At 49.6% G+C, this 12851-nt stretch overlaps 2 protein-coding genes across 3 annotated transcripts; one reads left to right on the plus strand and one right to left on the minus strand.

Annotated features, from left to right (window-relative positions):
• Positions 1-17: 17 nt before the first annotated feature.
• mlh1 (mutL homolog 1, colon cancer, nonpolyposis type 2 (E. coli)) lies at positions 18-7250 on the minus strand. 2 transcript variants are annotated; one of them, XM_018734600.2, is made up of 19 exons: positions 7001-7250; positions 6691-6781; positions 6106-6204; positions 5020-5093; positions 4861-4933; positions 3986-4077; positions 3842-3884; positions 3496-3584; positions 3215-3327; positions 3046-3139; positions 2823-2976; positions 2413-2726; positions 2220-2341; positions 1953-2061; positions 1629-1692; positions 770-934; positions 572-664; positions 351-464; positions 18-236 (listed from the first exon to the last, which is right to left on the minus strand). In XM_018734600.2, exons 1-19 carry the CDS (start codon positions 7105-7107, stop codon positions 75-77), a joined length of 2172 nt encoding a protein of 723 aa, XP_018590116.2. In that variant the 5' UTR covers positions 7108-7250; the 3' UTR covers positions 18-74. The 2 variants fall into 2 exon arrangements, with proteins under 2 accessions (XP_018590116.2, XP_018590115.2); XM_018734599.2 differs by having other exon boundaries at positions 770-937.
• Positions 7251-12070: 4820 nt separating this feature from the next.
• On the plus strand, positions 12071-12815 carry LOC108923692 (galectin-3-like). Its single transcript, XM_018734612.1, has 2 exons — positions 12071-12269; positions 12561-12815. The coding sequence occupies exons 1-2, from the start codon at positions 12120-12122 to the stop codon at positions 12708-12710; spliced, it is 300 nt and encodes a 99-aa protein (XP_018590128.1). The 5' UTR covers positions 12071-12119; the 3' UTR covers positions 12711-12815.
• The last annotated feature ends 36 nt before the right edge of the window (positions 12816-12851 follow it).

Below are 12851 nucleotides of genomic sequence, written 5' to 3' on the forward strand. Positions count from 1 at the left end.
TACACTCTTTATTGAACACCTCACACAGCAATCACAGTGGTCATTCAAGCCAGATCCTGAGGGAGGTGCCGCTCTCAGCACCTCTCAAAGACCTTGTAGAGGTCGGGCAGGTTGGCGATCTGCAGCACACTGCCGTCCTGGGTGGAGGTCCCTGGGGGGCTCAGTAGAGTCCTGAAGGCCTTAAAGAGCAGATGTTCCACAGTCCACCTCCAAGAAGGGCCTGTGGTGCCCTGCTCCTGCAATGTCAAAACAAGTACCATACCAGGGTAAAACTTCAGTTGACAGTACGACAGCTAGGCCCTTGGGGCCAGAGTTTTAACTTTAAAAGTACCATGGTGGGCGCAGCCTACCTTGGGCTCCGCTTCCAGTGTGTCCTCTGGCATGTACTGCTTCCTCATGGAATAAAACATGCTGCACTCGCGGCTGAAGTCCCGGAAACACTCCTTCTCCTCGTCCCAGTTCACCTGGCACACAACACACACCTTCAGCGTTGCTCCTCGCCCTGAGGACTCGATGCTGCCCGGGTGCCAGAGAATATGCTAATTAGCCAGTCATACACTATGGAGCTCACCTCTGTGGCCAAGCGCAGCACGAACATGGGGAGGCCCTCCATGGCTGGCGTGTATCCATCCAGGAGCAGGGGCAGCCCTGTCAGATTGCCCTCCTGAGGGGCAGACGCAGTGGACACAAACACACACGGGTCAGTGTTAAGCAGCGACCTCCAGTAGTCCCTCCTGCTGAAATGAGCGTGTCACGTTCGCACGGTGACCTGATCGATCTCCATGGAGAAGTAGTCCTCTAGCATCTCCGCCTTCTTCTGGAGGAAGTCCACGATGTACTGGGCCAGGCCTTCCTTGGGGCCATCGTCCTCAGACCAGCCACTCTCCTCCATCTCCAGCGCCAGCATGGCCAGGTCGTAGAGAGGAGCCGGACTCTGCTGGGCACCACAGACACGGGTTTGAGGTGAACCAGGCTTCCTCCATTCAAACTACAACCTGCTCACAAGGTGAATTCTCCTAAAACCAGCTCCTGGTTACCATTAATCTGAATGGAGAAAAAGATGCTCACCTGTTTTTTTTTTTCCGGTTAAACTCAAACATCAAGTATTCCTGTCTTTTAAACTCAAAATCTCACTCACACCAAGGGCAGAATATCTGCTGCCAGGCAATTCTCGTCGTGCAGTCACTCGCTGGAGCCTCGCCTCTGCTAAGCTATTTGTTGGAACATTTGTGGCTAAAGAACCGTCCATGAAGTCACACTAAGCCATTTGTCACAATACAGTCTTTCGAGGGCAACAGTCAATGCGTAATATCAGTTTTAAACTAAGAGGTAAGACTTTGAAACTCCTTTTTGCACTTTGTTTTTTTTGCTTTACTCTTCGTTATTATGGGAAATGCTTGCGAGGGGCGCCGTACAAGGAGGAGGCTGTTTGCGCAGTCTGGTGAAATTAATTTGTTTTCATGAAGCGTTTCTCCCCGTGAGCCGATGGCTCACTGTGCAAAATTTGGGGTACAAATGACATGAGCTCACAATCCAAACCTGTAATCTGTGCATTTGTTAGGCAAGGAAACACTAATGAATCTTAACTTGATTCTTGCAGAGACTCTGTGACAGTAAAACAAACTTACAGATAATCTCAAGAGCCCAAAGTTGCCGAAGTCGTAGATGACAATCTGGTAGAAGAGCTCCTGGCTGAGAAAGAAGACGTCCCAGAAGTAAGGACAATCCCAAAGTGCATCGTCTCGTCTCCGTCGGCCCTGATCCACTTTGAAACGAGGCTGTCAAACATTCTGGGTGAAAGCAGGTCTAAGCAGCTATTTCCACCAAACTGTCCCAGGGAAAAGAGGGCAGTTCAGTGGAGACACACGTGTAGGGGAGACACGCGTCTCCCTTACAGCGTAAAACTTCTGCAGCTGGGTGGTTCCACCTGAGCTCTTCAGCAAGGGCCTCACCTTAGCCTGGTGACGTCCAGCAGGTACAGTTTGGTCTGGTGCTGCACCAGGGCCCACTGGGGTGTGACACAGCCCACAAACGTGTGGTTCTGCAGCATCTCCTGCAGGCCTACACACACACACGCGAGATATGCTCACAGTCTGTCAGACTACATGGGTCACTAAAAGCACTGCTTTGTTACCAGTAACAGCAACGAGAGAAGATGTGTTCATTCCATGTGATGTTGACCATGCCAAGCTTCTGCATGGCCCCATGCGGCTGCTCACCTGCATGGGCACGGTCACTGATCTCTACGCGCAGCTCCTTAACGCTCGTCAGCCGGATGTTGCGTCTGGAGGGTGTGGCAGGAGGCGGAGACTCCTGGGGAGGCTCGACGCGTGGGCGCTTCCTGGGAGAGGCACACAGGAGTGACGGCAAGAAGCTTGACACGCAGGCGACCCTCGCACCCAGGAGGCTAACCTGGAGGAGACTTCCGGAAGGACGGGGCTCCCTTTTTGGACGCCCTCCGAGATTTTGGGCTCCTCCTCCTCCTCGAGGGCTGTCGGCATCCTTGCGTCATCCAGCCCACGTGAGTCTTCGCGAGGGCGCCCCTGCTGGTCTGGGGCATCAGGGGCACTGACGCCGACACCAGGCTGCAGAAACGCGTCCAGCTTCTGTGCGCGGCAGTCTGTGCGCACCATGTGCTGGGCGGAGGGGCGCTCGCTGGGGTCCGACAGACAGCTGGAGGATGGCCTCACGTCACCCCCAGGGGCAGGAAGTCCCGGGAGTAGGGTCTGCACAGGGCAGAAAGAGACTAGTGCCATATTAGTATGAGACTGGATCGTACAGGACAGGGAGAGACCAGCACCGTTTGGAAAAACTGGGTGCACCTGTGTGAAGTAGGTGCGCGAGGAGTTGGAGCCAAGCAGTTTCCCCTCCACGTGTTTCTGGACACTCTCGATGATGGCATCCTCGTGCAGGAAGTGCACCTCATGCTTTGTGGGGTGGACGTTGACGTCCACATTCTGCGGACTGATCTCCAGGCTGATGGGGGGAGCAGCCCATGGTCAGCACTGCACGCACGCACGCACGCACGCACGCACTCCTCCTTACCTGAGGTAGAGGAAGGGGTGTGTGTTCTTGGGGAGGTACGCCGAGTAGACAGTCTCGATGGCCTTCTTGAGTGCGCTGGAATCGACCAGGCGGTCTGGGAAAGAAGGCCACCATGAGCACACGCTCCACATAGCAAACTGCGATCGGCCTCGTCCGCAGTCATACGCACGGTTGATGAAGAGCAGGAAGATGCACTTCTTCACCGAATAGTTGGCATTGGAGATGAAGCCCCTCAGTTTGAAAGCCAGTTTCTGGTCCTCACATCCGACTTCGATGAGCTCCCTGTTCAGAGACAGCGGCTCCATCACCTGGCACTCGAGTCGTCCTGCGACGCACACACCGGCCAGAGGCACTAACACTGCTGCACGCCGCACGTTCTGCTGGGCGACATACTGTACAAATATGTGGTATATGACTATGCAGAGACACCGAACGAAGGTAAAAAGGTACCTGCTCACAGCGTTGCCGAACACGGCCCGGATGTTGTCCACCATCGAGGCGTTAAGAAGAGTCCTCAGGTCTGCCGTGGTGTCCCCTTGCTGACGGGACACACATTGTCAGAACCCCAGTCCCAAATTTGCAGCAAACGGTTTGGGTCAGGGTTGCAGTAAATGCTGCAGTATTTATGGGATTAATAAGTAAATAAAGATGAACGCTCATGTTACACTGAGATCCCTGAGAACCCGACTGGACAAGACGACTCACTGCCTATAGTGCACAGTTACTGGACACAAGCTCATATGGGCTGAAACCCCACATCATTTCCACACTGCTGAAGCCCGTAAAGAACACACACCTTCTTCACTGCAAAGCTCTTGCCTGAATTGTGGATGGCGTATCTGTAAAAGACGGCCCAACATGTTAGGGTTCGAGCTGCACCCCACTCGGGTCCAGGTATGCTATGTTAGCGCTCTTATTATTGAAGTCTCGTTCCACTCGCCTGCTGACCACCTCCACGATCTTGCTGTACTCCTCGCTGGGGCTTCTCAGGGCCTTCCTGCGTGTGGACACGTTGTAGAACAGGTCCTCCACCTGCACACAGGGCCCAGGTGTGGAAGAGGCAAGGGGACCATGAGGAACACCCTCATCACTACACCGTCACACTCTTCTCATTCACCCGACCCCCGTTCACGAGTCCACCGGAGCTCTTCAATCACAACCGGGGACCAAAAGATCCATCAGCATGCTCACTCATGCCCCCTAGTGCCCAACAACCCACAAAAACAGCAGACTGGGCAACACTGCAAGGAATGAACTCAGATGCGGTTCCTCTGATAACAGGAAAATGTGTGACTGGTGTACGAATAACTGGTTGTTTTGTGTGGGTCTGAAGAACATTCTTCGGGAAATCAAGGTATTAATCTTAAAACTGGGCAGCATAGTGGCACAGCGAGTAGCGCTGCTGTCTCACAGCACCTGGGTGGTGCGAGAGGACGTGGGTTCGATCCCCGCTCAGTCTGTGTGCAGTTTGCATGTTCTCCCCATATCTGCGTGGGTTTCTTCTAGGTGCTCTGGTTTCCTCCCACAGTCCACATGCTGTTCAGGTTCCCCCATGGTGTGTGAGTGACAAAGTGTTTGTGTTTCACTGATGTATGGATGAGTGACCCCGTGTAAGTAGTGTATCTAGCAGTGTAAGTCACTGCAGTGAGTAAGGTGTTTGGGCTGGTAACAATACATCTTATCCATTGGAAGTCATTTTGGAAAAAAGCATCTGCTAAATAAAGTAATGTAAATGTAAAGTAGTACCAGGAGAACATGTCTCCTTTACACGTAGCACTCCTTCACTAGCGAACCTGCTTCCTCCAAGGCACATACCGTAATCTGGGTGCCCTGGTTCCCTGCACACGGTTTGGGGGAAGCCTTCAGCTTCCCATCAGAGTAAGCGGCTCTGGGCAGCAGAGGAGAGAAAACGTGTCAGTACCGGCCTCCAGCCAACAGAGTGCGCAAGGGCAGGTAAAACAAAGAGACACTGACCTGTAGGCACATTTTCCATCAGCTGTTTTCGTTGTTATGGTAAGGTGAGCCACATGACTGATGCTGGCAAGGGCCTGCAGAGCAAATAGTGGTGTGACAGCAAACAATTTACCTTTACAGTCAAACACACTTGTATGCATTCATCAAACACTTAGATTTCATGTGTCATAGGCTGCTGAGAGGATTCACAGAGTAAGAATCTCTTTGTACGATGTAACAAACTGTTTACTGACACATGACAATAAACTCTTGAATGCTGAATCTTGAATTTCTTTCACTCATCTAGCTGACACCTGTCCCCAAAGCAACTCACAATTATTTACCCATTTAGAGCTGCTGCCTTTGGAGCAAAAAGGTTGCAGGTTGGCATCCCACCTCTAGTAGTACCCTTGAGCAGTGTCCGTCCGTCCGTCCGAACCGCTCGCCCCATACGGGTCACAGGGAACCGGAGCCTAACCGGCACACAGGGCGTAAGGCCGGAGGGGGAGGGGGACACACCCAGGAAGGGACGCCAGTCCTTGACCAGTGTACTTACCCTAAATTGCTCCAGTAAAATAAGGCAGCTGCCTTATTTCACTGGAGCAATTTAGAGTAAGGAGTTGCTGGAGTCTGACAGGTCCGCTGGGGTCCAATTTAGGGTAAGTACACAGTACAAAGCAGTAAATAGTTGTAAGTAGCTTAACACGAAGTTGCCTTGGAGAGAAGCGTCAGGTAAATGTACCACAAAAGTACCACATATGTTGGCCTCACAGGATTAAAAAAAACAAAGGGGGCAGCTGCTGTTTACACTCAAAGGAACTGGATTCAAATCCAACCTTGTGCTGCAATACCCTTGGTCAAGGTACACACGCTGAACTGACACAGTAAAATGATAACCCTGCTGTATAAAGGGTTAAATCACTGTAAGTAGCTATGGAAAAAGTCTGAGGAAAAATAAATATAAATATGACCTAGAAAAACAGGCCCTATCAGATGGATGATGAACATTACTTCAGGTGAAACTGTGCTCTCACACACACAGCACTGAGGTAATACCTGTAAAAAATAATAGAGAAAATACACTCTTTCAGTGTCTGTGACACACACCTCTCCGCGGAAGCCGTAAGTGGTGATGACGCTGAGGTCCTCGAAGGCCCGCAGTTTGCTTGTGGTGAACCTCTCACACACGATCTCCATGTCCTCCTTCTGCAGCACACACACTCACATTTACATTTATTTAGCAGATGCTTCTCTCTAAAGCGACTTCCAATGAACTCTATGTAACTATGTATAAACACTATCAGACCACACACCTTATTCACCGCAGTGACTTACGCTGCTAGATACACAACTTACAATGGGTCACTCATCCACACATCAGTGGAACACACACTCTCTCCGTCACTCACACACTATGGTGAACCTGAAGAGCATGTCTTTGGCCTGTGGGAGGAAACCAGAGCACCCAGAGGAAACCCACACAGACACAGGAAGAACATGCAAACTCCACACAGACTGAGTGGGAATCAAACCCATGTCCTTTCGCATCACCCAGGCACTGTGAGACAGCAGCACTACTCGCTGTGCGGCCCAGACACACACACACACACGGACAGAGGTAGGACAGCTGTGTTTACGACATCTACGCTCGAGCAGAAGGCCAATTAAGTAGAGCAGCCACCATTCTCTCACCCTGATGCCACAGCCATTGTCCTGGATCTGGATGAGCTTCAGTCCTCCGTCCTTCACCGTGACTTGGATGCTGCTGGACCCCGCGTCCAGACTGCGGATGAACACATAAGTTCTCATTAGCATCCCACTAGCATTCTATTAGCATCTCATTAGCATATAATTCATAGAATTAGCATATCATAGCAGGGGCCGCCTATCCCGGTACCTCTGTAACCAACGTCCCCTCAGTGTTGATAACTCGCTGCAGCTATTTTCTTGTTCTTTCTTAATATTCTTTGGAATGTTGAATGGAATATTAATAATAGGGTACCAGTTTTCCAGCATCTCCTTCACGGCGTTGGCGGGCCGTTGGATCACTTCCCCCGCCGCGATGCGGTTCACCACCGCCTCGTCCAGCCGCCGGATCACACCGGCCATTACGGCCGATTAAGATAACGATGAATTCAGGCTAATTTTAATTTAAGGTGACATGAAAGTCACACAGAAACCCCACAGCAGCTCGACCCACTTCTACTCCGCAACTAAACATCACTGCCGCCTTTCCTTGCAGGCGCTTCATTGGCCGCTGTCAGACGTCGCACTGACGTAAGACGTACCAGCGTAGTGACGTCACTGACTTCGTTCAATACTGGATGCGGGGCTCGACGTTCATGACATAACACACGAAACAATACACAAAGAACAGAAAGAAAACAATACAAAAGTAGAAAAAGGGCAGGGGAAGTACGTACAGGTTGCAACTGAGATGAAAAATAATATTGAATTTTTTACAGAGTGTTTTAATAGCGTAACGACGCGTTACAAACTTAGTGAAGAGCGTTTACGACGTTCGAGCGGGAAAAAAATGTTGGCAGTCGTGCGAAAAATGAGAAATGAGTGTTATTGCAAGAGGGTGAGTGGGGAGCGCGAGGGAGCGCACGCGCTCTGGTGTCCCAGAGTTTGTCCTTTTTGGCGCCATTCGACTCGGACGCGGAGCGGCGCGCGCTGCAGTACTGGCAGCGAGCGAGTAGTAGCTCCTGAGCGAGCGGCGAACTGAACTTTTCTGTACAGAATCAAAATTTTGTCCAAACGCTTTATTGAAGGAGTGAAGAAGGACACGGAGAGGAACACGTCTCATTCTGTGAAAGTGGCCCAGAAAGGCCCGGTGGTGCGCTGGTGGCCTGTTCTGTTCTGGTTCCGTCGCCACGCAACGAATGATTGTGGACACGCACTACTACCACGTAGCAGGAAAGCCGCTTTCCTTCCATGTCTCTCTTCACTCCGACGGTCGCACGTCTCGCTCCTTCCTGGGTCCGTGAGAGAGCAAGAGGTGGCGCGTCGCCCGCCGTGCAGTAATGGGCTTTGTGTTCTCGCAGGCCCAAAAGAAAATGGCGGGTTCCACACGATGGAGACTGCCGTATTTGCCGCAGAGGGAAGAAGTTAGAAAACCGTTACTTTGCAAAACTGCTTTAATCTTTACATGTCTGGCCACGCGCTGTTTACTGTGTTTTACTGTGTGCGGGAAGAGCTCGGGCCTCTGTGACTGAGCCCAGCAGCGATCGGAGAGACTCCTTGCGGCTGAGCTGCGAAGGGCCTCTGTGTCTCTGTTTCTTCATCTCTCTCTGCTTATATATCATATATTTTAAGCCGGTACCGGTGCAAGGGCTCGTATCGCCAAGTCCAGCGAAACGCCGTGGTCTTACAGCAGTTAGTATTTCTTGGCTATAATTCCCACTTTCATTCATAGTACTGACGCCCGCAATGGACACGGTTCAAGAAAGTACGTGACCACTAGTATGAGAACGAGTGAGAGTGCAAACACTCCGTTGGAACGCATACCTGAGAAATGCCTCTGCTTCTCCTTTGGGCGGCTGGCAAATTCCTTTATTGGGGCATGGCTGAGGTATAACACACACACACACACACACACACACACTCCTTTGGCCCTCAGCATCACGGTGCCCGCACGCTCGTCATCCTCTCGCTTTTCCACAGAACTGTCCGCCCTGAGAATCTCCCACATTGTTGAAAACCACTGAAGCCACTTGAGATAAATGACACAGAAAAATGCAAAGTGCTGGAGAAGCCCCAAGTCTGAGACAAAGTCATCCCTCAGGACCAGGTCCTGTGGACAGTGTGGACTCGGGATGCTGCCGCTGTAGCTCTGAGGAACTGGGGACAATGCGCGGCTTAAGAGCACAAGTCAGTACCGAAGCCTTCGGCTCCGTCCTGGGACGAGTCATTATGAGTGCGGAACAGATTGGGTCACTTTTTCACCTTCGTTTGGTCTCTTGTCAGCGGGTGCTGTAGTGCTAATAACCGCTGCCACGCACTCGAAGGACCCAGGTTCCAGTACCCTGGACAGACACAGTAAAAACAGCCAGCTGTAAAAAGGGGTAAATCATAATAACTGCATATGGAAGTGATGTGCAAATAGCAGGATAACAGCACACCATGCTCCAGTATCATTCCACCGGTACACATGCGTTGAAAATGCAGAATATTAGTGGTGCACCAGCTTGTCAAGCTATTGTCAAGCTAGTACTAATATAGCACCAATGTTATAAATGATAAAAAAAAAATGAATAGCTGTAAATTGACTTAAAAATCTTTTCTAATTCAAGACTGCCTGGGAGCGTGGGGGGTCAGCCACTGACCTCCAGAGCTTTAGCGCAGTTTGAGCATAAAATGAACACTCGCATCAAACTTGCTGTTTCTGTCGAGAGCTGTGTGCAGTTTAGAAACGGTGAACTCTGTTGAAAGATGCTTGTCAACAACTGTGTAAAAAAAAAAAAAAAAGCTGAAAAAGGTTAATGTGGAAACATGCAAATGAGTGCGTTAGAATGGCACTGCAGGCCCACCCAGGGATACTCTAAAGAACTGTATGAAGAGCGCTCCTCAGCAGACCCCCCACGGTCTTTGACACCACAGCACGGAAGGAGAGTGTCTCCGGGGGACAGTAGAGTAACCCGAAGGATGCCGGTGAGTTCCGGTACAGCGCACCGTGCCGCACGCACACTGCTACGGCTTAAATGGGCTCAGAACGACAGAACCAAGTGTGCAGCAGGAACGCGGCGTCATTCTCGAGTTCGTATCAGCGCTCGCGGGAGCTCACGGGTTTGCTGGTGTCTCACGCTGTCCTGCTTCTGCACCTCAGGCCGAATGGTCCTGCTCGCAGAGCTCCTTGTGCTCGTCTGTCGGACACACACGTACGGGCCAAAGTGACTCTTCTTTATTCCTGTCATGCCCCAGATACAGAAGTGCCTCTGCGATGGAATGACCTCAGGGAAGACAGTCAGGTAAATACACCTGCACCAAATCGAGGGGAGGGATAAAAGCAGCTTCACCTCACACACCACTTGCAGAATTTCATACTAACAACTGTCTGTTCCACTGCTTTTGAGCTGCGCTTGGTCCCTGGTCCTGGATTTTGGATTTGCTGCATGGATCAAAACAACCAGCTCTGCTTCGACCCGGACCTCGACCACAGCTCTTCTTCAACACCGCACCCAAACAAAAACAGTGTCCCAATACTTTTCAACAAAACCTGCACTTGGGTCCAACCTTTCTTCTCCCCACGTCCTCTCATTATTACAACAAGAAACTGTGACTTTAAGTAATTTAGTGGGGATTGGGTCTGAAGGACAGGAAGTACATTTCATAGAGCAAATTACCGTGGTAATTTCCTCTTTAGTAAGTAAATTGAAGTTACTGAAACAGTGCAGAGAACATATATTATTAAAGGTCGAACCCATTATGCTGCCTGAGACAAGAGTACATGGTACAATGGATGCCTGGATATTCTCTAATTTATCATTACATTGTTCATCTTTGTGTGTATCTTTGTGTTTAATAAGCAATGGTATTAAACAAAAAATGAGGATTATTCGGATTTTCATCAAGTAACTTCACATAATGTTTGTATCTGGCATGAAAAAGTGCTTTTCTGTATTTTTTCCACAGTCGTACCAGGGTACATAATGAATGTGCAATTTAGTTGAACACCATTTACCCTCTAATTTACCATCTAGCTTTATTGCACAAGTTCACTGGCTCTTGGACCTCCAGAGCTTTTTTTCTCCTTTGCCTTTTGGTTGGAAGTTTTTCGTTCCCTTCCTTTGTGGCCAGTTGGCTTACTTACAACTTTAATATGTAAAAGTATCATTGAATGGTTTTTCTTATCGTCATTTTTCCTCTTTAGCCCGTGAAAATGACATGGTTACATTTGTTCATCTAGCCGACACTTTTGTCCAAAGCAACTTGCAATGTTAAGTTGTTTACAATTATTCACCCATTTATACAGCTGCGTAATTTTAGTAGAGCAATTTAGGGTTAAGTACCTTGCTCAGTGGTACTACAGCCAGAGGTGGGAATCAAACCTGTAACATTCAGGTCCAACGGCAATAGCTGTAAGCACTACGGTACCAGCTGCCCCAGTTTGCCTCCTGTACTTATTTACTGTATAGCCAACCTTCCATTTGTGGATGTGTCCCATCCTTTGTTAGCGCTCTGTGTCTCTGTGTGAGAAGAGCTCCATCAACATGAACCGAATTGCACTGTGTGGTTCACTGTGCTCCAGGGAGTTATTGCACACGGCACAGTCCCAACACCAGCACATGTAGAGATTAAAAACTGGAATTAGCATTCTCCTGTTTTGTTGTGCTGTGGAACTGCTCGTTTCCTTATCTGAGCAGCACTTTGGTTCATAACAGGTGATTAAATTCATGAGAAAGTCCCTTCAGTCCTTGTGTGCGATTCACAAGAACTCAAACCTGCGGTCAATCCACAGCTCGATAGACCATAAAAAGAGCTGGAGCTGCTCCTGTCCACCCAGAAAAGAGCTCTTTTCTCGAAGCACAGAACTCTCCAGAACACACTCGACTTCTGCTCCAGGATGCAAGTGAGTTGGAGCTACGCTTTTCTACACTTACTGACATAAAAAACAGAGTAAGGGATGTACACGGGAAATGTGTTCAGATGTTCTGTGCATCATCTTTGTTATTGTTATATCCCGTATTTCTCTGGTTTGCAAAAAGAGCCACTTTAACACCGACATAGTGAAAGTCTGGAATGTTCTCTATGCCTTCATGTGCTCCAGAAACACTCTTGTGCATTGCAGGCCATTCAGAGCCATTTACTGTGCTGACCTTCAAGGGATCAAATATTAATTGTCTCTGTCTGCTAGTTTAAAAAGTTCATCTGCCAGGGAATGACCCCGGGGAAGACGGCCACGGTCAGCGGCTCGGTGGATTCTGAGGCTCAGAGGTTCTCTTGACTTGTTCCCGCACATCCAGCCACTGGGACAGTGTCTCATGCTGCCTCAGTGTCACCGTGTGCTGTTATCCTCTTTCTTTTGCTGAGTCACCAAGAAGTGGCCAATTTCATTCTCTCATGGTGTGTTAATGTGTGAATCACCGTAATGTGATGATTCTCATCCTCTCAGGTTTGCAATGGACTTCGTGCAGGGAAACGACATTGTGTTCCACCTCAACCTGCGCTTCAAAGAGAAGATCATCGTGTGCAACAACCTCAGCTGCGGTTCTTGGTGCTCTGAGGAGCGTCACTGCCTTTGTGCCTTTGAGAAGGACAAAGCCTTCAAGGTGTGTGTGTGTGTTCTGCTCTCAGAGCTGCTCCTCTGCACAGACGGCACACTGAGCTGCTCAGTGCTCTTGTACAAAGTTGTGTGCACTTAGTCCAAGCGCTACTCGTACTTTGATTCTGACATATAAAGTCTAAGAACTGCGAAGAAACACAAAGAAAGACAACAAAGTCTAATTCATGTAACATACTATTCAGCAGCACACTAACATACAGCAGAGTATTTTTTATACTAGTATACAGTGTGTGGATGTGGCTTTGGACACAGAGTTCACACTGCGCTTCTCTCCCAGATCACTGTTACCTGCACCATGGACGGGTATGACGTGGACATCACTGGACAGCAACCCTTCACCTTCCCGCATCGTGTCCGTGACTTCAGCCTCATTCAGACCCTGGCGATCTGGGGGGACGTGACCTTGACCTCTGTGGACGTCGTGTAAAGATGATTCGTTCCCAGTCGCATGACTGCGGTACTCTGACCGAAATAATCTGGTCTTGGGAAACTGACCGGTCCTTCTCAGGTACAATAAAAATAACCTAATGACTCACTGGTGTTTCTCTTCTCTGTTTCAACTGCAAAT

The sequence above is a fragment of the Scleropages formosus genome, chromosome 18, assembly GCF_900964775.1.
Source record: "Scleropages formosus chromosome 18, fSclFor1.1, whole genome shotgun sequence".
NCBI lineage: Eukaryota > Metazoa > Chordata > Actinopteri > Osteoglossiformes > Osteoglossidae > Scleropages > Scleropages formosus.